General features: G+C 40.8%; 2 protein-coding genes and 1 long non-coding RNA gene across 3 annotated transcripts; 2 read left to right on the top strand and 1 right to left on the bottom strand.

Moving 5' to 3' along the window:
* Nucleotides 1–162: 162 nt before the first annotated feature.
* slc9a6a (solute carrier family 9 member A6a) lies at nt 163–12,494 on the bottom strand. The gene is made up of 16 exons (XM_029441164.1): nt 12,010–12,494; nt 9,592–9,791; nt 9,027–9,104; nt 8,770–8,846; nt 8,509–8,621; nt 7,919–8,024; nt 6,959–7,100; nt 6,396–6,501; nt 5,867–5,955; nt 5,184–5,297; nt 4,779–4,890; nt 4,465–4,618; nt 4,120–4,150; nt 3,950–4,035; nt 3,405–3,510; nt 163–3,148 (listed from the first exon to the last, which is right to left on the bottom strand). Exons 1-16 carry the CDS (start codon nt 12,296–12,298, stop codon nt 2,882–2,884), a joined length of 2,070 nt encoding a protein of 689 aa, XP_029297024.1. The 5' UTR covers nt 12,299–12,494; the 3' UTR covers nt 163–2,881.
* LOC115014379 (uncharacterized) lies at nt 4,262–6,209 on the top strand. Its single transcript, XR_003832894.1, has 3 exons — nt 4,262–4,964; nt 5,068–5,629; nt 5,797–6,209. It is a non-coding gene; the product is annotated as an uncharacterized LOC115014379 (long non-coding RNA).
* An 886-nt stretch (nt 12,495–13,380) lies between the features above and the next one.
* taf7 (TAF7 RNA polymerase II, TATA box binding protein (TBP)-associated factor) lies at nt 13,381–21,943 on the top strand. Its single transcript, XM_029440875.1, has 12 exons — nt 13,381–13,608; nt 15,006–15,082; nt 15,171–15,249; nt 15,664–15,797; nt 16,113–16,233; nt 16,380–16,438; nt 16,967–17,039; nt 17,753–17,866; nt 19,056–19,250; nt 20,421–20,533; nt 21,100–21,159; nt 21,548–21,943. Exons 1-12 carry the CDS (start codon nt 13,590–13,592, stop codon nt 21,590–21,592), a joined length of 1,089 nt encoding a protein of 362 aa, XP_029296735.1. The 5' UTR covers nt 13,381–13,589; the 3' UTR covers nt 21,593–21,943.
* Nucleotides 21,944–22,395: the final 452 nt, after the last annotated feature.

Below are 22,395 nucleotides of genomic sequence, written 5' to 3'. Positions count from 1 at the left end.
TTCTTAGCAAAATGTGAAAATCCCAGAGTTATGCAACTCAAATAAAATCCCTTCTGGCGCTAATCTTCTTTCCTATTACTTGTGGACGGCATGATCTCTGGAGCTGGACAGCTGCATTCTTACACGACCCAGACATGCAACAAAAAAAGGAAAAGAGGTAAATGAGGAGGCCTTTAGAGCGAGGGCTTTAATCAAAAGCACAGGCTTCGATTTATTGACAGTTGCACGCACATGAACAGGTGAGAGTATATTTACACAGATGTAACAGTCAGTACCTGCAACACAGAGGAAGAGAGAGAGAACATAACGTGTCCCTCCCTCTCTCCTGCACACACACACAAGTTTACACATTCATATACACTTGCAGGTATGAACACACAGACACACATACACACATCCACACACAGAGAGTTTGCCGTATAAAGATAGAGTGAACTGTCTGAAAACACAAAGCACAGCAGGCCTCTTTGGTCAGCTACTTCAGACAGGATTTCCAATGATCAAAGCCCATCACAAGTCACCATTCAGAGAACAGAGAGAGAACATGCGCTGGCAGAGCAGTAGGCAAACACCAAAACCTATATCAGCTTTTTGGAGATTTCACATTATTTCATAAGTCAGTTGAAGAACAGGGGCAAACAATTCTGTATGTATATATGTGTATATATATATATATATATATATATATATATATATATATATATATATATATATTTCTATCAGTGGAAGATGGATGATTCATGCTCTGTAGAAGTCATGGCAACAGCATCACACATACACACAAAGTACCTGAATGGTGGAGAGATGGAGAGATGTAACAGCAGTATGAAAGGACTTAGAACTATCTCGGCTGCCACTGCGATTTGTAATTAATCATTTACAAAGAAATATCAATGAACCAACTTAACGTCTACCGATCATTCATTCAAGATTCATTGAACTGGTATGAATTGGCTCATTTTTCCACAACCTTCAAAAACATACAAAAAGGTAAATAATATAAAAAGCAGCTGTTACATAAAACATCAGAGCAAAACAATAAAAACATTCTTATTGGATGAGTGCAAATTATTTAGCTTTTTTTTCCCTCCCTCTTTTACTTAATCATTTTCCCCACAAAATAAAATTCAACAACAGCACAAACAGTGTAGTTTGTATAAAATGGTAGAAAGAAAAGATCATTTCCTGGACAAAGTGGTGTCAAGAGGCCTGATTAAAAACAAATGCCAACACTTTTAATTAGAGGTTCCTGCACAGCAGAAGATAACTGTGGAAGGAAAAGCAATATCCAATAGCCTGCTCCTCCTTCCACTTCTGTATCATCCCCAACATACACACACACACACACACACACACACACACACACACACACTGTAACTATCCCTCCTTCATGTCTCTATTTTACAATCTATTTCTTTCACTCTTTTCTGAAACCCTATCATTATCCTCTTCTGTCCACATCAACACAGTGTTGCCCGGGGACTGTTTAACCCGCATTAACAGCTGACCAACAACCGTTAACCCTCAAGAACACGATCGTGCACAGCAGAGATCATGACGATGAGCTGAACGTAAATACCTTCTCATGTCAGGGACGGATTGGTCTTATTTATAGATTTTATGGAACTCGTTAAACGTCTAGGGCCACGACAATCAGCCGATTAATCAATAAGTCAATTGATCAAACGTTACATCATTTAAGCATTGGCACAAATAATTGTTCTGTTCATTTAATGAGAATCCTCTAGTGTTACATTAATGTGCGATTGTAATAGAAAATGTATGCACAAAGCTAAATGTCTATGACAAATGGGACTCAGCTTAAAAGTACTTAAGCTCTGTTGCAAAAAAATAATACAAAACACTTCAAGGTCGTCCGCATTCAGTTTTCACAAAATGTGAAATTGCAGGACAGAATTGGCACTAATCTTTCTGCGTTCATTTGGATCTCTTCTTCGGATCGACAGCCCTTCGTTCTGCTGCGAGCGACACCAGCTTCTAAAATAAGTCCCTCTCTATGTCACAGTCAAAGGTCATTGGGAGAGATCAACAACGGCATCAGTGGCATCCCACTGTTAAACACTATGTACAGGTGAATAGCACAAACACCCACTGAGTATATTGCTACCTTATGGACAGAGATTTCTGTTTAGTTTTTTGTATCTTTTCTTTCCCGTTTTTTTTTTTACAAAGGAAAAACTACTGCCCATCCTGAACTGGCTCTGCGCACAAGAGCTGATCATGGGTTGTCAGGCTTAAAACTACAATTCCCAGGCACTTGATTTTAACAAAATGTACAGTAAAGTTGTCCACTGGGTCGGCATGCCTCTGATGCGCAGAGAGAAGGCAGCAACATTCAAGGTCAGACCCAAAACACAAAAGCCCTAAATCTCCCATACGAAGAAAAAAAACAAACAAGCATTCTCAGCATGCATATCAAAGTTATAGTACTCTTGTGATATACTGTACATCGAGAAAATAGCTAGTGGTTGGTACTTGCATTTACACACTAACATGCTGCTAGACCTCTGTGCAATGCTACAGTAATGTGACTGACACACAGCTTCAAGCCAAACTATGACAAACTGACTTTCAATTGAATACCAAAATAAAGCTGCAAATAAATACGACTATATTACAATTATGACAGATGTCCGAGAGGTGTGGAAAAGGAGCAGAGCGAGAATGAGGTAGAGACAGTGATTTGCCACTAGAGGGAGTGAGAAAATGTAATCGTGAGGAAGAAAAAGGAATGAGGCCAAAAGCATAAGAGGAAGTGTGGAGGAGTGAAAGGAGAAGTGTCAGGTACTGCTCTTTTGCTTGATGGCTCGGGTAAGTGTGAGTCGGACGGTATTTCTGGGTCTGCGTTTAAAGACCATCTTCACATCCGCAGGCGGGGGTCTGTGAAGGGCGGCTCAGAGTCATCCATGGGCAGCACCAGACGTGTGCCCCTCATCACGAGCTCGTGATCTCCGTACGTCAGCTCTCTGTCCAAGTCGTCAGAGGTGGCAGCGCCAGCGAAGGCTGGACCTCCGCTCATGTGGGAACCTGAGGCATCTGTACTGACTGTGATGTCGCCGTAGGTCAGGTTGATATCACCGTCTGTCAGGATGAGGTCAGAGTCGTCATCCTTCAACTGGCACTCATTCTGGTGGCAGGGAAGAGGAGTGATGTCAGATACTCACATAAACCAGAATAAAGCACGAGATGTGACTTCAACACTCGTTACCAATAAAAGGTTGTAAATCTGTTATTATTGTATCCTCATCTGCCCAGGGAAATACAATCTTATCACTAAGAAGTCTGTGCTTCCTGAATCATTAAAAAATATATATTTTTTTATTGGTTAATACAGGATAAAACAGCTCAGCCACAGATAGCTCCTGCATGAACCAGTGTCTGACCTCATAGGCCTGAGGGCTGGTGAGGAAGCGGGCGAGGGGGCCGCAGCAGAGAGGCAGCGTTGCTGTGAGAGGGGGCCCGCTGTGAGTCAGGATGGGCTTCAGGTAGCTGGAGAGGGGGCTCGAGTCAAGGACATATTACAGACAGAACAAGCACTAATAGAGAGCTGGTAAAACACGGGGGAAAGAAACAAAGACTCCTGTAGTGTGTGATTAATGAATGAATGAAAAGTTAAGTACTTTAATTAGGTAAATTGACTTAATATATAATAATGACCTTCATACTACACAGCCAATAAAAGAGATGATTTGTCTTCAAGTCTGTACGTGGTGCTCCCTCTGCTGTCAGACACTGAACTACAATAGTCACATCCACTGGAACATGTGTGATGCCTCTAGCGATCATCGTGTAGCCTTCATTCATCCTTCATCCAACAAAGGCTTTGTAGTATTTGCAGTTTATAATACTGAATTCTATTCAAAATATTGTGTTTTTTCTAGATGTTGATGACATTGATGAAAACTAATCATTCGTTGTCAAAGGATACTTGTGGTCAAAGTTGTACCAAATTCTGAAAAGCCAGGCGCTTTCTTGTTTGGTGCTTCTTCTCTCTGAGCCGTCCGTTATACTCATCTGTACAAAACGCAGAACATGTGGTTAAGCTGTTTTCTTACAGTCACATTAACGCAACAAGTATTTCACAAGAGCCACACTTACGGAGTTATCTTGATCAGAGTCCACGTCCACTCTGTTAAAAGAAAACAAGCAGAGGTAAACCAGCTGCAGCTTTAAACTGTCAGAGCAGAACAGGGTTGTGAAGCGTGTTTCCCCCGTTTAGCAAGTTCCTGAGCAAACTGTCCGTACTGTAAGAAGCCTGAAGCATTCATTAGAGCGGAGCCAAAGGTTATATTAACTTATTCTTGGAGTTTAATCCGATGAACCCGTTAAAAATGAAGTCTGGGCATTATCTGAAACACCCCGACGTGTCAAACTCCTCCAATGTACAACAAGTGCTAATTGCAAATCCAGTTCGACACGGGAATGGGTTTGATAGAGGCATACCGTATGCGCTGGCAGGACAGCATCTGGGTGGTGCCACCTCCACAAATCCAAACAGTAAAGAAGACCACGAGCAGAGTGGTGGAGAACATCATCTGACGGGCGTATGTCGCCGTGTCCCTGATGGACAGAGCGAAGGTCATCGCACCTCGCAGCCCTGAAGAGCACAGCACGGAGTTTGTTGTTCCACACAAAACAAGTAAGACAAACTAGAACGTGTTCCTAAAAGCCTAAAAAGATGTTTTACAGCGGGATAAATAGACACCGTTAAATGTCCTCTCCTATCTGTGTGAACTGTAATATAATATACCACTCACCCGCAAACATCATCATGTGCTGGAAGTTGGATCGGATCTTGTTGCGTCGTCCCAGATTAAGAAGTAACGAGAGAGGGTAGATGTTCGCAGCTCTTCCCAGGAACACTGCCACCTGGTTGGGAACGAGGTTAAGGAAAGGACAACAAAAACAGAGAGCTACTGAAGTCTCCTCACTCTGTGTCAAACGTATGTACTGCCCCTCTAAAGCAATTACTGTTTGCTTCTTGATGGTTGCTGGTGATACTGTAGGAACTTTCTTCTTCTGCAACTTAAACATTTCTGAAATTAGGGGCAGTTCCAGATTCCTACTCCAATACTTACATGCAAGTGTAAATAGTGCGATCAAGCCAAGAGTTACGTCAGGCTTAGTGCGAACCAGATCCAGTTCCATTATGCAAAAGATACAAAAGCTCCAACGATGAACATGGGATTGAAGACATGGCTCTGGAAGGTGAACAAGGTCAGACCCATGTAGGAGAAAATGAAGTTCTCTGCCAGGAAATTTAGCAGCTCAAACAACTGCAACACAAGAGAAACAACATCAACTGATTTAGATTAACTGATTAAACTCACCAAGAAACACAGCGGAGAAATGCAACAGCTAAACCTTAGAATTTCAGTGCACATATAAATGCAGTTATTTTGCATTATTATACTTAAAAGACAAAGCACCCAATACCTGCACACACACTTACACTGAACCTGTTCATAGGCCTGAGACAACAGGAAGGGTTCGAGCTTAGATTTAAATGTGTATTCTGTTTTTAAAGATCGCAAGGAATGAGGAAAAGAGTTCCATTGTGTGTGTGGAGTGAAGAAGAGAAGAGTAAAGTAGAGGTTCAATGCAATAGGTGAATTACAGATTTATCGCATCAGTTCTTAACCCGTGTAGGTGGCTGACTGCTTTCCTGAACCACAACATCCAACAGTACAATATCAACATCTTTTTTAGCTGTGTGACATTTCTTGACACCGACAGGTCTGTGATAAACTCCTCCTTTAACTTGTGTTCCTACAGTCAAAATAAAAGGCACAAAACATTGAAGAAAGAAAGGCAGAATGAGCCGTGTTTGTCGTCCGGGTCTGACCTGCTTGGTCCTGTCCTGGGAATCAGGAGACAGGTTGTTGAAGGTGTAGTGGGCCTGAGTGATGCCACAGAACAGCACTGCGACCACACCTGCAACACACCAGGAGGGACGGAGATACATAAGTTTCAGGAGTATATTATACAGTAAATTATATTTATTACACATACATATAATACATTCCTGTTTACATCTATGTGTGTGTATATATTTTCTGTCTGTCTTTTGATTCTCATTTTGCTTTTAATTGTGCAATTCCTGCAACTGCTTCACTGTAATTATTGAGCATATGGTAATAAAGAACTTGAAACTTGAGTTAGAAGATAAACAAACACTGATTATTAACAATAACATTACATTTGAATTATTATAAGTTTGCTCCGAGAGATTTTGAATGTAGATGCAGCACCGTCTCTACAACTAAATTGCGTAAACAGAATTTTATCAATAACTACCTTCACAGATTTGCACAGAGATGCGTGTGTGAACCTGCGTGTGTGTGTGTGTGTGTGTGTGTGTGTGTGTGTGTTACCTGTGAAGCCACAGGCCTCGGCCAGCAGGAATGTGCTCCAAGACATGAGGAAGAACAGAGCTGTCTCTAACAGCGGGAAGTCCCTCAGTTTAGTGAACTTAGTCACGTACGCACACAAAGTTAAGGAGTTTAACAACGACACCGCAAAATGAATTCATGTTATAAAATCTAAAGAAACGTTTTGTTTTTGCTTTAAGCAGGAGAATGTGAAAAGAATCGGACATTGTGGAGACATAATTTCACTTGTTTCCAAAGCAAAGTCATTTTCTTAAATTGACGCAGCTTCTAATGGAGCAATTATCCACAGCACAAAAAGCTACTATTATTTTACAAAACAAGGTTGTACCACTTTGGATCAATCAAACTGCACAAGGTAACTTTTGTGATCAACACATCATTTATAAAACCCCTAACTAACTTATCACACTTGGATACTACTAACAATTGAGTCAATAATTCAGATGTAATTGAACTGCTTATGCTTTGTAAACACGCTCGAGTAGGAATGCCTTATTAGGACAGTAGAAATAGCTATTATAGCTTATAAATGACAGAAAAGATATAAGAGCAGTGACGACCCCGGTGGCCACTCCCAGAGCAAAGGATCCGCTGAAGACTCCCAGGAACATCCCAAAAGACTTGAGCAACGCCATGACCTCAAAGGTGTGACTGTTGTCCCCTTGTGGCTGGTACGCTACTATAGACCTGATGTAACACAAGTGTACAGTCAGAGAGAGTAAATCACGTCAAACATTAACAGAAATAACTCAGACTGAAGGTTTACAGAGTTATATAAACACTTCACAGCTTATCAAGCTACAGTTAAAGCACACACAGAACATGTAGAAGGAATCTTTTACAATATGATGTAACTGTAAATAACACATTCCACCACTATCGTAGGTCTCCTCGTACAGGGATTGTTTTTTTGGGCTTCTCTTTTCTTCCTTTAGCTGAAGAGAAGACAGAAAGGGGCAGAGAGAGGGGGGCGACATGCAGCGAAGGGTCACGGGTCGGATTCGAACCCATGCCGCTGCAGTAAGGAATTAGGAATGTGTTCGTCGCAGACTCAGAACACCACAAAAAGAGAAAAAGTATGAATATTTAAATGTTCTGCATCTCTGGTTGAATAAGCCAGAGTCGAAAAAACAAATGGCCGGTGATTTGTCATGTTTGTCCCAAGGCACCGCAAGGGCACACAATGCCATGCTCTACTTAGTGCTCCCGTTCAATGGGCTGGTCAGAGTCTCGCCGCCGGGACCGGCCCCTCCACTGTGTCTGCCATTTACAATTCTGTGGAAATACCAGTCCCCATGCAGAGGAGAAAAACCTGAGTGTTAGCTTAGGGACCACCTCGTGTTAAGCACGGCGTTAATGAGCTGATATGAGGTTAGTTAAAAGGTCACTGGCTGATTGATGCAAAAGCATGACTTGCATTTTCCTAGTTTAGCAGATGTGAGCACATTCAAGCTGGTTTGAGATGCAGACTCGTTTGAGTGCGATGTGATTTCAAGACAACTTACGAGGACAGAACCACGGCCACGGCATCGTTGAGTACACTCTCTCCAAACAGCAGAGCGTACAGATCCACGTCCACCTGCAGCTCGTTGAAGATAGCCAGGACCGTCACTGTGAACAAAGAGGAACACACTCAATTCCTCTCAAACTGAACCAGATAATGATAACAAGGTTGAAGCGGATGTAAAGAGCTGTGATTCAATTCAATAATATATACTTATACTTTAAAAGTTCAGGTTAATAATTAACAGTTTTACTTACTTACTTTTTAGAAATAGTAAATAATACAACAAGATTTTCAATGACAGCCTTTAAACTGCAATGGAAAAACATTTTCTAATGAATTTGTTTGTGTTTAGTGTTTCGGGGAGGGGGGGGGGGGGGGGGGGGGGGGTTTATACTTAATCTTTATGGCTTTGCTTTTATGTTACAGAAAGACAAATCTTTTATGGTGAGTCGTTTGTGGGTGCGCCTTATTGTGACAATGTTTACAACAAGCTTGGAGCAATTCAAGAGACAAAAGTAAATCCCCGTTATAATTAGTGTAACTTGTAAACAAATTAAAACTTTGAAGACTGAGAAGAAGCATATGTACCGGGGTCTGTGGCTGAGACAATGGCTCCAAAGAACAGACAATCAGTGAAGAAGAAGTCTCCACCCAGCTGTCCCACCTGCTTCATTAGCACCACACAGCCATACATCAGCAACCTGACGGAGGAACAGCAGGTCGTTTTGCACATCATCATAAACAACACTGACTTCAGTGGCATTAAATATCGGCAATTTAGAGACACATACGTTAGAAATCAGAACGCTGGATGTTTCTCTTAGTGTTGTTATTTTTTAACATTCTTACCCAATAACAAAACAGGAAACAACTGTCCCCAGGAAGGCATAGGCCAGGATGGATCCCATGTTAAGGAAAAAGTGTCTCTGAAAGACAATAAACACGTCAACAATCAACATCATGATGACTTTAATCATTATTCATATCTAAAGATGACAAGGGATAAGTGCATTTTTGCATTTCATATTAAAAAGAAGACATTATTTCATCAGGCGTCAAACATTTAGTTTGTATGCAACAGTAGAGAGAGTGAAATACTACTGTACCCTTTTCAAGCTGTAGCCAGCATGGAAGATGATAGGTGGTAGGAGAATATTGAAGAAAACTTCAGGGTCAAAGGTCACCTGAGTCACAAACAAAAATAACAGTATCACACAATATTTTTCTCAATCATTAGAAATGGGAAGGAAATAAAAAACAAAGTTGTTTTAATGGATAATCCTTGGCGGTTGCTTTATTGGATAACTTAAATAATTTAATTAATCATAAATGACACATCTGGGTATGAAGTAGATGCCAGGACAATAGACTTAAAGTTATTATAATAGTACAATGAGAAGATGGGAAGCTTCTTAACACATGACGGTAATACCAGTGTTCAACGTCTTCAAATTCCATGTTTTGTCCGACCAACAGTCCAAAAACAAAGAAGTTCAAAATAGTTGCCAATTCATTTTCTCTCTCTCCATTGACCAATCAATCCATCAAGTGATTGGTTGAGCTCTACATGTTACAGTTGCAACATGAACAGTAGAAACATTCAACTAGCAGACAGATATATAGACAAGTTCTTGTGGTCAGAATCCAAACAAGTCAACTGACGGCCTTTACCTTACGCAGCATCTCATTATCTTGGACGTCGTTCAGTTCGTTGGCACTGATCTCTCCTTTCAGATTGTACTCGTAGAATTTGCCACTGACGTTAACCAGCAGAGTGGCGGGGCTGGCGTTAACGTGGCAGCTCATCGTGACGTTGCTTATGTCCCGAGGAACGTGGATACCATAGCGCAAGACCGCGCCAACAAGTACGCCTGCGGGGGGGGGGGGGGGGGAGATGAATGGGATACAGAGGGGAGAGTTGATTAATGGAAGCCGTCTGTGTTTGCAACAAGGACGGCCAAAACTGAAGATATGTCACCAGAATGGTGAATGTGGGGTGCTCGCTGTTGCAAGGACCATCCAATGTTTCAGTAAGATCATTTTGTGGGAAAGAAAAGAAGAAAAAAAGTCAAATTCTTAGCCTCAAAAAGCTAAACTAAATGAAATAAGCTTAGTTTATGAATGAAATTAAACAATTTAACATCCATTTAAGGATAAATGTCCCTGTCAGATATATAAAGAATACTATGTACTTATATGTTTACTCTAAAGAAACACTACAAGTAACAAGTAGTGCTGTGGTTATGAGCTGGTAAGACTTGTAGTCGGGAGAATGTTAGGAATTACATGATGTCACCAAACACTCGTCAAAATAATAATGTGCAAGTTGACGCCCGACAGGTGCAACTAAACTAACCGGAGAGCGTAAGAGATGCAGTTTGTACAGGCACACTCTTTTAAAGAACAGGTCTGACTTTTTCATATCAGACATTTTGACTCATCAAGCAGGAACAGCGAACACTGTGATGACGGCTCTGTGCCAATTAAGTTCTCCAGTAAGCCAAGCCAGTGAACCAGCATGGCAACAGCCGGACCCTGGAACTGACACATTATTGTGATTAACTTAGTGTCATTATGGTTGTTGTTATTATATATTTCTTGTTTTAATAGCTTTGTCATCCCTATAAATGTAGTCATGTTATTTTCTCTATATTAATCTTATATTCTCTATACCCCTTGTGGAATTTTAACATTATTTAGGTGGAGGTTTCAAATAAGCCCAGTGGGTTTTCTGCCTCTTCCTGCACTTTATATTATTTGTTATGTTTGTGTATTTTTAAATTGTGCAAATAAACTTAAACTTCAGCTGAACTTTTCCTACTGTGACATGTCAAAATATCTGCTGTGAAAGAAGTTCTATCAGTCTATATAAGTGAAAACACATTTGTGGGTGGACAAAATGTAACACATATTCTTCTGCAGCATGAGCAACTTCTCATCCATTCATAAACTTATTTAGGAGGTTGGCCTCAGAAAACTCCAGAAATGCCACCAAAGAGCAATGACAGCACAGTGAGAGGTGTTTGTACACTCAGGATTTATATCGGCGTATGACTGAAGGAGGGAACAGTCACATATTGTGCAGCCTGCTCGACATGAAGTCTATTTCAAGCACATCCATCCTTGGCCTCACTAGACCACAGTGTAGAGAAGTGAACCTTTGGGCTTTTTCATGCTACCAGGAAAAACATTACTTAGCTGCCTGGGTGGAGTTATCAGGACTGAGCAGGGACATGTTTATATCGTCATAACTAAACTGTTACCTTACAGCATCTACCTGGAACCATAACACTGCTATAACACGAGTTAGCATTAGCCTACACACATGTAATTTAGATGGTTTGTTCAATAAATACAGAACTTGTGCTCTTTCAAAACAGTAACCAAATTTACCAAAATGAGTTTAATGTGTTAAAGAAATATGTTGCCCACGCTATAGAATTGTAAACACTGAGTCGGTGGTACCAAGTGAAACTATAGGAGAATAAATACATTAATATTTCCACGTATACATTGTTTGTTAATCCCATTGAAGTTAGTGGTAATGTAAAAACTGCAATTCTTAAAATGATTCCCTCAAAACATTTTACATCAGAATTTCTATTTCTATTTCTTTCATTATTATCAATTTAGACAAAATAGTTGTGTATCACGATATCTCGATATATGATTTCATCACGATACCATTCCATGAAAAGATGGATATTATTTAAATTGAATTATTGCCCCGTCCTAATATCATTTAAAAATGTGGGTAATCATGACATATTTGTCTGCAGGCCTATGGAACAGTGTTAGTTTTACATTTTGCAGTAAGGGGAAGTATAACACCTGGTCTGAAATGATCCTTTGGAAGAAAATGTTTCCTCATCTGTTGTGATTTGTGTTTCTTGTTAAGGCGATGTATACTTGGCCTGTGGTTCTTGTTATTTCCTAAATGTACTCAAATGCGCCACAGCTGTAATGTATTGCCGGGGTTGGAAGAATGACTCTAGATATTGAATTGCAATCGTTTAAAATCTAATTATCAGTGCAAAAATGACAGTAATGACACTGATGAAGTCTCTCAGTCACGGTGGAGCATCTCACCATAAATCATCGCCAGTCCAGTTTCGTGCAGAAACCTGAACCGCCGGTGTTTGAACAACCAGATGGTCAGGATGGTGAGAGTGAGGAGCATGATGAAGATGAGCAGGTCCGCACTGTCCTGCCTGTGGCTCTCCTCAACCTTTTTGTCAGTAACGATGTTCTCCATGGCACTGTCCTCCTCCTGATATGATGAAGATGCTCGGCAAACACAGATGCTCACAGACAGACTCACTAGCATGAGCAGCCACAGCGTCCTCGTTGCCCTCCAGGCACTGATGACAGTAACCATATCGGCTGTTTTGCGGTCAAATGCTGCAGTGTCGTCGTGGATAAACGCAAACTTTGAGCTTAATATGTTTCACAAACTGGGGGGAGAAGATATCAGAAAGACGACAGAAACAGAAGAGTCGATTCCGGCCCGGAAGTGAAAACTACTTTTTTCCAGAAAGTGTACATTGTTTATTCCGATGTAAAAGCACCATAGCAGGATGTGGCTAGTTTAAATAGACCTACAACTATATAATCTTAACGTAACGTATTTCGTGTAATTAATAAGACTTGTGAATGAACAAAAATGTCAATTTGGCCTTTTTTTATGGAGTATTTATATAGCTGGTGCTACTAGTTCTAACTGACGACTCTTATTGTGAAATCTCCAATTTTCATCATTTTATTAAACAGGAAGTAACATGAATAGATATGATTATCTATTTAGGTTACATTGACCAACTTGGCTTATGTATGGGGGATTACAATTTATTTATTAATAAAACTGATTTTGTAGGGGGAAAATATACTTATTTTGCCCAGGGCGTTTCTGTAAGGAAGGGTTTGTTTAGCTTATAATACACATAGTACAATTACTGGTATGCAAAAACAGCTATGCACACCACAACGTTAATGTTTTGCTAAATAAATTATATTTGAGCATCGCAAAAGATGTGATATCTCTGATATCACATATCCCCCCCCCCCCCCCCCCCCCCGAAACTCGTATGAGTAACAAGTCTCGCGATACAGAATACTAGACGGGAATAAATGTGACGTTCCATATTATCGGAAATTATAGTTTTCTTGTGGGTCAATTAAAAAAAAAACTAATGTCAGTCCTTAATTATTTATTTCCTGTTAAATAGAATACCACTGTATTTTAATGTAATTGATATATAATAAGGTTTATGTACAACAACAACAACACCAACAACAACAACAACAACAACAACAACAACAACAACATCATACAACAAAATGCAAACGGCACAGCTATCATATCACAAAGATGTGTTTTACAGAGCTATGCTGGAAGGTATAAAGGGTCTCTGAGAAGGGGGGTACGCTGTACCTTCGTCTAGGCCGGGTGCTAGAAAGTGTGCTGAAAAGTGTGAGAAATTTCCGAGGAGCACCTGAATGTAGCAAGAGTCCATACAATCACCATCGTATTTCCCTCTCGGTCCATTTTTTATGTCAGCTTCGTGTAGCTAAGCTGTGTTGTTTATTGTTCAAAACCAACATATTTGGGCGTTATTTTTACGATTTAAGCACATTTATGCTGCTGCACTGTCCACATTACAAAAGCGAAGATGACATCTAAACTGAAAGGTACGTTAAAAGCCTGTGCCTTTGATATAGCCCAACGGCTAAGCTAACAATGGCTAACGTTAGCCTTCTCTTTTGTAAACATAACGCCTTAATGCATTATAATAAGAAATATGAGGGCAAAATAACGAGAATTTGTAGCGGTTTTTTTAGGGATGTCTGTAACATTGTACGTATTTACCGTTATACAAACTGAAGGATAACGTTTGACCTAATATTTACAAGTGATTCGCTGTATTCACCCAACGTTTGCACTGACATTAAGTTATGTATAATACCACTAACCTTATGATGCCACGTAATAAGAGGGCTGACGTTAATTAATCTCAACTAGTCCTACATCACTCACTTGATTTACACTTCTATTGGCAAAACACAGATGTCATACATTTATACTAAGATGTATCAAACTATTTGAGACTGTCTTTTATTGAACTAATAATACAATTATTATTTTTGAGAGATGTCTTGATAGTGTTGCTTGTTTTACATACAGTGATGACGGCTGAGAAGAGGTTTTAGTTGGAATACTTCATTATTTACCAGCAGGAATCAAATGTCAACAATAAAATTGAACCGAAAATAGAAGAAAAGATTACTGTACTTTAAAATATATATATATAGATCCTACAGTGTAATAGACTGAATGTATACCTTTATGTATAACAGGATCAAGCACCAAATCAGAGCAGAAATACAGGTAGCTAAAATGTTGAACAATTTTAAATCTGACATAAGCTTTTAAGTATAAAATCCCTGAAGAGATTACATATAAAATAGGATGAGTTGTAGTAACTTAGTCTTATACTTTAGCCGATCCTAGCTGCTAATTGGGCTGAATATTTTAGACGTGTATTCACAAAAACGATATTCAGTCTTTCTTAATACTTCATATCATAATGCGTTTATTTTCTCATCAATGTCCATACTACTTTGTGTCCATCATTTCCAACAAGTTTTCATCACAAAGTTCAAAGAAATACAGCCATCGGATGCACAGTCCAAAACTGTTCATCTTTTAATCAGCAACAGCTGTGCAACTAACAAGTAACTTAAATTGCCAGACTCTGCATGTACCATACACCACCTAGTGCTCGGAGGCATATCACACTTAAACACAAATACACGGCTCCTACAATGAGCATTAAAAGTTGTTGAAGAAGAGTGTGAGTAGATCTACTCAGTGTTATGCTTAAGATGGTTAGAGATGTTCTAAGAGGCCTAGTATGAGTGAAGGGCCAAGCTCAGAAATAAAGACTAACTCTCCTTTACTACTGAAACCAGATTGAACTGTATCGCTGCAAAGTCAAACATCACTGTGTGTTGTATACATAGTAGTTTCATAAATACATACCAAGCTATTTCACCACTCTGTTCATTCTGGTGCGTTTTGATTCTAGTTGGAAAGGCCGGCTCAAAGAGTAAGGAGGATGCTCCTTATGAGTTGGAGAGCCAGTTTGTCCTGAGGCTTCCTTCGGTGAGACATGCTGAAACACATTATCTCTATAAAATGCAATGTGACCATTTGCTGAGAATGACGTGGATTCATCTTTTTTCTTTTACAGGAGTACGCCTCAACAGTAAGAAGGATTGCCCAGTCAAGCAGTATGAACATTAAAGACAGACTCACCATCGAGTTGCACCGTAAGCTCGTTTATCAGTAGTCTTACTTCTGTTTTTTATGTCCCACCTGTGTGACATCACTGTTCAAAACAATTTAATTAATTAATAATTAATAATTAATAATAATTCATTTAATAGAACTTGTGAAATGTAAATATCTTTACAGTGAAACTAAGATTTCTATTCTTTGCCGTTCGTAATTATGGACGCACTGATATATCTACTGACCTATTTCAATTAAAAAAATATTGGAATTGTTTAAACATTCTTTAATTAGCATTTTAAATTTCAGTGTAGTTATACATTACTACTTTTGCACCTGCATTTGAACTCTCTGTTCATCAACTTAACATTGACTGCAGTGTCCTAATGGCAAAGCTTGTCTCACACACAACATGTCATTATAATCAAGTATGTTGTCCCTCTTATTTGCAGCTGATGGTCGTCATGGCATAGTGAGAGTAGACCGCGTCCCTCTGGCCTGCAAACTGGTGGATCTGCCCTGTATGATCGAGTCTCTGAAAACAGTGGACAAGAAGACGTTTTACAAGACTGCGGATGTCTGCCAGGTAAGCCACTGCAGTGGCATTAAATTTAGCACGTCATCCTTTTAGGATACATTTCTTGTTCAAGTAGGACAAAAAAAAAAAAAAAAAAAGAAGCCAGGTAGAGCAGCTTTAGAAATGTAAGATGTTATAGTAATTTGATTCAATTGTTAAGTTTAGGATACCACTAATGAATAAACAATACTTTAAACCTTTTTTTTAAATTTACATTAACCTTCAAAACTTAAGTTTTGTCTTTGTTATAATACTGTAATACAACAACATTAGTCAGCAGAATGCAGAGTAATTTACCTTTTAATTTTTGCCTCCATGGGTTAGATGCTGGTGTGTACACTAGATGGAGACCTTTACCCTCCTTTAGAGGAGCCAACTGGAACCGACCCCAAGAGCAAGAAGAAGGACAAAGACAAGGACAAGAAATTTGTTTGGAACCACGGCAGTAAGTCGACAAATCTCTACACACAAAAGCGTTTTGAGCTGCCTGTGCTGAAAACCTGGCACATCAGCAACGCAGGAGGCATAACTTGCCTTTCACAGCCGATTGAGCCATTTTGACTTCACTAATCCTGTTGTTCTGGTCTCTAGTGACCTGCCCTATGAAGAACACACGCAAGAGAAGATTTCGGAAAACTGCAAAGAAGAAGGTTTTGACATTTTTAATTTCCCCTTCAGTGCTCCCCTCCCATTTCCCTTCCATCTATTTAGCATCCCGTCTGGTTATCCAACTCTTTCCTAGGCTTACTTCCAACAAGACATTTACATTTCATAAAAAGGGAACTGGTGAACGTGAAAACTAAGATTTACATATAAATAAAGCCTTTCCGTCTTAGTTTGCCCCAAAGGCATGCGAAAAGCAATTTCACTATTGCCTTGATCAAAGTGAAAGCGAGTGTGGTTGAGCACTACACTTCTACTTTGTCTTCTGAATAAATCTTCCTGAAGGTGCACAGCCGAGGCATATTGATTTGGCCCCTTCTGTTTTTAATCGCTAATGTGCTTCCTGGCATGCGGCCAGCTGGTGTGTGTGTGTGTGTGTGTCTGTCTGTCTGTCTGTCTGTCTGTCTGTCTGTCTGTCTGTCTGTCTGTCTGTCTGTCTGTGGGAGAGAGAGAGAGATACGGAGATAGAGATGCTGCTAACACTACTTGTAACCCAATCTCTTTCTCTCTCGCAGTACATTGAATCTCCTGATGTGGAAAAGGAGGTGAAGAGATTGCTGAGCACAGACGCTGACGCTGTGAATGTCCGTATCCTTTTGGACAACTACAAGTGTTCTGCACGTCCATCTTGCGAAGCCTAAAAAGCGAACCAATCAGCAGAACAATGCTTATATCTCATATAACAGCAATAAATAGCACGTTATGAATCACATTATTATGAATGTGAAATCTAACCCCTGGCTATGACTTTAGCTATTAAGAAGCTTCAGATAGTTTGTTCTATTTTGTCCTTTTTTTTTTTTAGATAAACATAACCTCACTCCCATCTAACATCCAAAGTATGTTGATCCAGAGCCCAACTGGGTGTCCTGACTCCTGCCTGGCTCACCTGACTTTACTCTGTCTAATGTCTTTGTGAGAGAGATTCACTTTGGAAGGAGGCTATTAGCACTCTAATGAAACTCTAAACTTGCCTGACAGAATAAGAGCACAGCAGGGCCGCTTTGAGTGCTTGCTGTGTGTTAATTGAGATGGACCGCTCATTATTATTGCTTAGTTGCTCACAGTGAAGCTGGATTCCAATGATAGTTTTAGCGTTTGCATGCCGCAGCAGACATACACACACGACGCACTAATGAATGTTAAAGTTGAGACGTCTCCTGTGGAGGATCGTCCGGTTTTTACCCTTCAAGTCTACTTCAGAGCAGAGTTTTGAAGGACCGTGAGTCTTTTAAAGTAGGACTACTGAACGTGGAGGGGAGTCTACAGAGATCATGTTGACCTTAACACATGATGCACAGGCTGGGAAATCATAGCAGAAGATGAGTCAAAGGAAGCAGATCAGCACGGCTCTCTCGCCAATCTGGACTCCTCGCCTGGCACCTCAGGACACAAGATGGGTCATGGATCCTCTGGTAAGGGAAATGTTTTCTTGAGTGAATCATAGGCAGTAAGATGTTGTGATCTCAGAGTGCATGCTGGTTCCTCCACTCAGTTAAAGCTGCCTCTATCACATGGCCTACAGAAACACCTGATTGATACTGTACTTTTGAGGCACATTTAAAGCATGTGATAATGATGGATCATCTTAAATACACATTTTTACATAAGGATGTAGCATCCCTTAATTTATTTAGGGTTATGACCAAGATATGCACTAAGTGGGTCTAGAAAAATGAAGTTGTTAGGTGCTTTCTAGTGGACAAACAAAGCAATGGAGACAGTTTCTTCCTTTTGGTTCCTCTTCTGGACTGCAATATCTTTTTTCCTTATCGGCTGACATATACACAGATATCGATATATCTGCTATAAGATGGTATCGTCTGATTTATTGTTCAAGCTCTACAAAGCAAGGTGCGTTTCGATTACACTGTCATTTTTAATGGTGGAATAAAAAACTTGGCCCGTCTGTTTTTATACGGGTTTAAGAATGTGCAGCTCCTTTGAAACGGCACAGATTGCTCTTGTGAGTGACCTGACTGGTGTACAAGGATTTATTTGATGGTCTCCTCACACCTCAGCAGCAAAGGTGTCCTTCTTCATTTCGAACATGCACACCACCCTTGTCACTCTTGATAGCGTCTGCCCCCGTTGTTTAAAGCAGCAGTTACTTTTGGGCCATAAGATTATTTTTGCCTCTGGATTCCCTGGAAGACGTTCGTAGCTTCTAGCTGCATAGTAAGTGCTTACACCTTCCGATGCTTCAGTGAGTGGTGTGCGTGAGTGGCATGACAAATATTCATTTGTATAAGATGTGGAAGCACAGTGTTGTAACGGCGACATTTCAAGAACAAAACAATTTGAAAGCCACTGATTTACATACGGCTTTGTGAACATGCCGGACTGGAGCGGGTTCGTGCTTCTGCACCAAATGTTAGAGCACAGTTGTTATTCGCCATGTCAGAGAGTCTGTTCACATTCTGGGTGTTTGGAGTCCACAATAATCCTACCTGGTTTACGTCATGCAAGACTTTATCCCTAACATCTTCTTTTTTCCCACTAGACTGTAGTCTCTGTGACCTAGATCGAACCTCAGCAAGTGTTCTCGCCGTTTCCATCTTTGTGTCCACGTTAATAACACTAATGTGCGTTCCGCATGAACAGCCCAGCGTGACGAACTGAGGGAGATCTTCAACGACATCAGCAGCTCCAGTGAGGATGAGGAGGACGAAGGGGACCGGCACGAGGACGAGGACCTGAATATCATGGACACGGAGGATGATCTGGTCCGACAGCTCCAAGAGAAGCTCAACGAGTCCGATTCTGCACAGCATGAAAGTGATAGAAACAACCAGATAGGTGAGTTTTTATACTCAGAAAAACTATTTACATGGTGTTGAAGAATGCACAGATTGTGACGAATATTGGTGATTGCATGGAAAGCTTTTTGAAGCATGGAAAAATATAATTATGGGTTATATTGTGTAGAGCCAAAACAGTGTGTGTGTGTGTGTGTGTGTGTGTAGGAGGAAGTAAGTGCAGCACTAGAATTACGCAATCTTTCCTGCTGTGCTTGCAACTTGTATTACACCTCAGTGTGATCACTTATTTAGTTTTTCTTTCCTAGCCGTCATGGCCGAGAACTTGCATGTTGGCTGAATTCAGAACGGACTTGTAGACTAGAAACAGTCCGACATGAGATTAAATCAAACCCCCCTCAGATACTTGTCAAAAATAAACTTAGCAAGGTTTCTGGATCTGATCAGAGCTGACCTTTCTAGGTCAGACATCACACACACACTCATGAGTAGCCTTACTTTCACTTAAATACACGCCCTCACCCACAGAGATGCTCTCCTCAACTAACCAGTCTGACAGGTGTTGTGGCTCAGCATGCGGCTCAGACAGCTGTCCAGCCTGACAGCTCAATGCCCCCTTATCTACATACATGGAGCTGTCAGTCAGCTGCACTGCAGCAGCCCAGCAGAGTCTGGCTGTGTACGGCTCTGGCAGCCCTGCAAAGTTGTAATAAATGGGTCTGCAGGGACTCCTCTCTGCTTGATTTTGCATATTAGATGGGCTGTAGTTGAGATGAGATGAGAGTCAGTTGTAGGGGAAGCAGAGGATAGATAGTTGATGGTGATGGAGCCACAGGTTGTTGTTGTTGTGAGGCAATATCACTTTGGCTGGATTTAATGAGAACCCTCTGTGGAGCCCGGAGCAGACTGATTTAGTTGTATCTTTTAGTGCTTCGGCCTGCTGGCTCACGTCCTTTTAAATGGATTTGTTGTTCCCATTAACCGCAATTTGTCAACCGAATTGGAGGCATCCTTGTGGTTCAACAAGCGAAGGCGCATATCTTATCCTCGTGGCTTTGTGAGTGTATAGTGTTGCGCTCAAATTATGCCACATCATCTCTCTCCAGCTCTTCTGTCTACTCTTCTCTGCACAAGAATAAGCATAAGTCTGAATGACATGTTGTCTGAGTGACAGTGGTAACGTGTAAACCCCCTGCTGTTTTCCCTGCAGTCATGGAGTATCAGGTGCAGATCAACGGCGTCAAGGCCAAACTGCAGGAAACCCGTGCCCGGAAGAAACAGCAGGAGGAGCTCATCATGAAAGTGGAAAACCAGGCCCTCAAAGTAAGCTGTGAACACACTCGTACTCCCCCCCCCCCCCCCACTAATTCAGAAACTAGGTCTGCATGTACAGAAACATAAACAAGAACATGCAGATGAGCTTGGAGGCAGAAGTCTTCATGCTGCATAAGTCTCAACAGTGATGTGAAAACATAAATAACAGCTGATAACACACACGCAATTATTTATTTTCTTTTTTAAAGCCTTAAATATTTCATATCTCCCATCAACCCTTTACTATATAAGCATTGCTATGCAGTCATAAAGCGCTCTTTAGTGGAGACTTTACAAAGAGTGGAACATGAGCAGACATGGCCCTTTTTACGGTGCCATTTAGAGCTCTTATTGCCCGGTGTTTTGGGACCGTCAAAGCCTCATCTCCAGTCGTTATCGCAGTCGCAGGGAAAAGGTCAGCTCTCTCCGACTGCCATCCCAAGTGGCCTTTCTGTGAGAGACGAGATGGTGACATGAGCAGTCCAGGCAGACACCGATTTTTAAAGCCGTCACAATTTAATGAGGCTCAGCATGTTGACTCGGAACCAATCTTGTTTGTCTCTCTCCTCTCTCAGAACCGCTTCCAAGCTTTGTTGGATGAGATCATTCTGCAGGAGGAGCAGGAGATGGAGCAGGTAAGAACCTTTCTGTAAGAGCCCGGGATCAGTGCCTCACTGTGAGCAGCTTTCAGCACTGAGCATGAATTCATCTTGTATGAATGTCAAATGCCATGTTAGCAGATGGCATTGTGCTTGCTGTCCTTTTTTAGACCCAACAGTTTTCATGCCTGATGGCAAAGTTCAAATTCAATCACATGAAATTGAATTTGTCAGCAGCTACCAGCGGAGTCCTTTTAGCAGCTATGGCATAGTGGCCACCCACTGTCTGGGGTCGTTGTTTGTATTGACAAATAAAGGCAGCAAATTAATGTGAAAAGACATGTTAATCATCATCCACTTACCCTCCGATTACAACCCTGGGCTGTCGACCATCAATCCCCACTTCTATTTTCTGCTCCAACAGCTGGCCTCCCTGCAGGAGCAGCTGGACTCACTGATAGAGAAGTGACCACCAGGGGGCAGCCTCATGTCATCTACACCCACCCACACACACACACAAATATAAAACTGGGCATCCAGGAAGGGGATGAGGAGGAGAAGAGCCTTCATCCAGGGTGGAGGGAGTCTTGATGAGCTGACTTGCTGCGTCATTCCCTTTTTCAGTTTGTCGTCACATTACGCATACATCATACTGATTTATGCATTAAAAGTTAAATGTGTTGTTTGTGACTGTATGATTTAAGTATTTGATTGGCTTCAACTGTGAATATGTTTGCTTTTCATCTTAAAGTAAATGTACACAACAACCTTCTATGTATTTCATGACCTGTATGAAGAATAAATGACGAGGAATTGGAAACTGTTATTTTATTAATGTGTTTGGGAACAGATGTAGACATGTGGTGTTGATTCGTTTTCTGTAGGTGGATGAAATGTAATATATGGACAGTGTTTTAGTTACTCTACCTACTGTATGTGGGTTTAAATGAGATGTGATGTCATGTGATTGTATGATTGATATAGCGCTACTCCATTAGCTTCCCCCAAGGCCTCCCTCACCTGCCTGGTTAGACCACGAGAAGGAGAGGAAGGATTTAATGAACGCATAAGAACTCAACCACGTTCTTGGTTTTCACAGGTTTGATACAGAAACACTCAAATATGCAATAAAGAGATGAACAACAGAAATAGAACTTGACAATTTAAACTAGGTTAACATCTAGCTGACTGCTATACAGTCGTTCTATTCATTCACAGTGACCACTTAAACTATAGAATCAAGCATGTAGTCCATGTTCTTTTAACCATTTA

Source organism: Cottoperca gobio, chromosome 10, assembly GCF_900634415.1.
Source record: "Cottoperca gobio chromosome 10, fCotGob3.1, whole genome shotgun sequence".
Lineage (NCBI taxonomy): Eukaryota > Metazoa > Chordata > Actinopteri > Perciformes > Bovichtidae > Cottoperca > Cottoperca gobio.
Note: the sequence above shows the minus strand (reverse complement) of the source record. Positions and strands in the feature narration are given on the sequence as shown.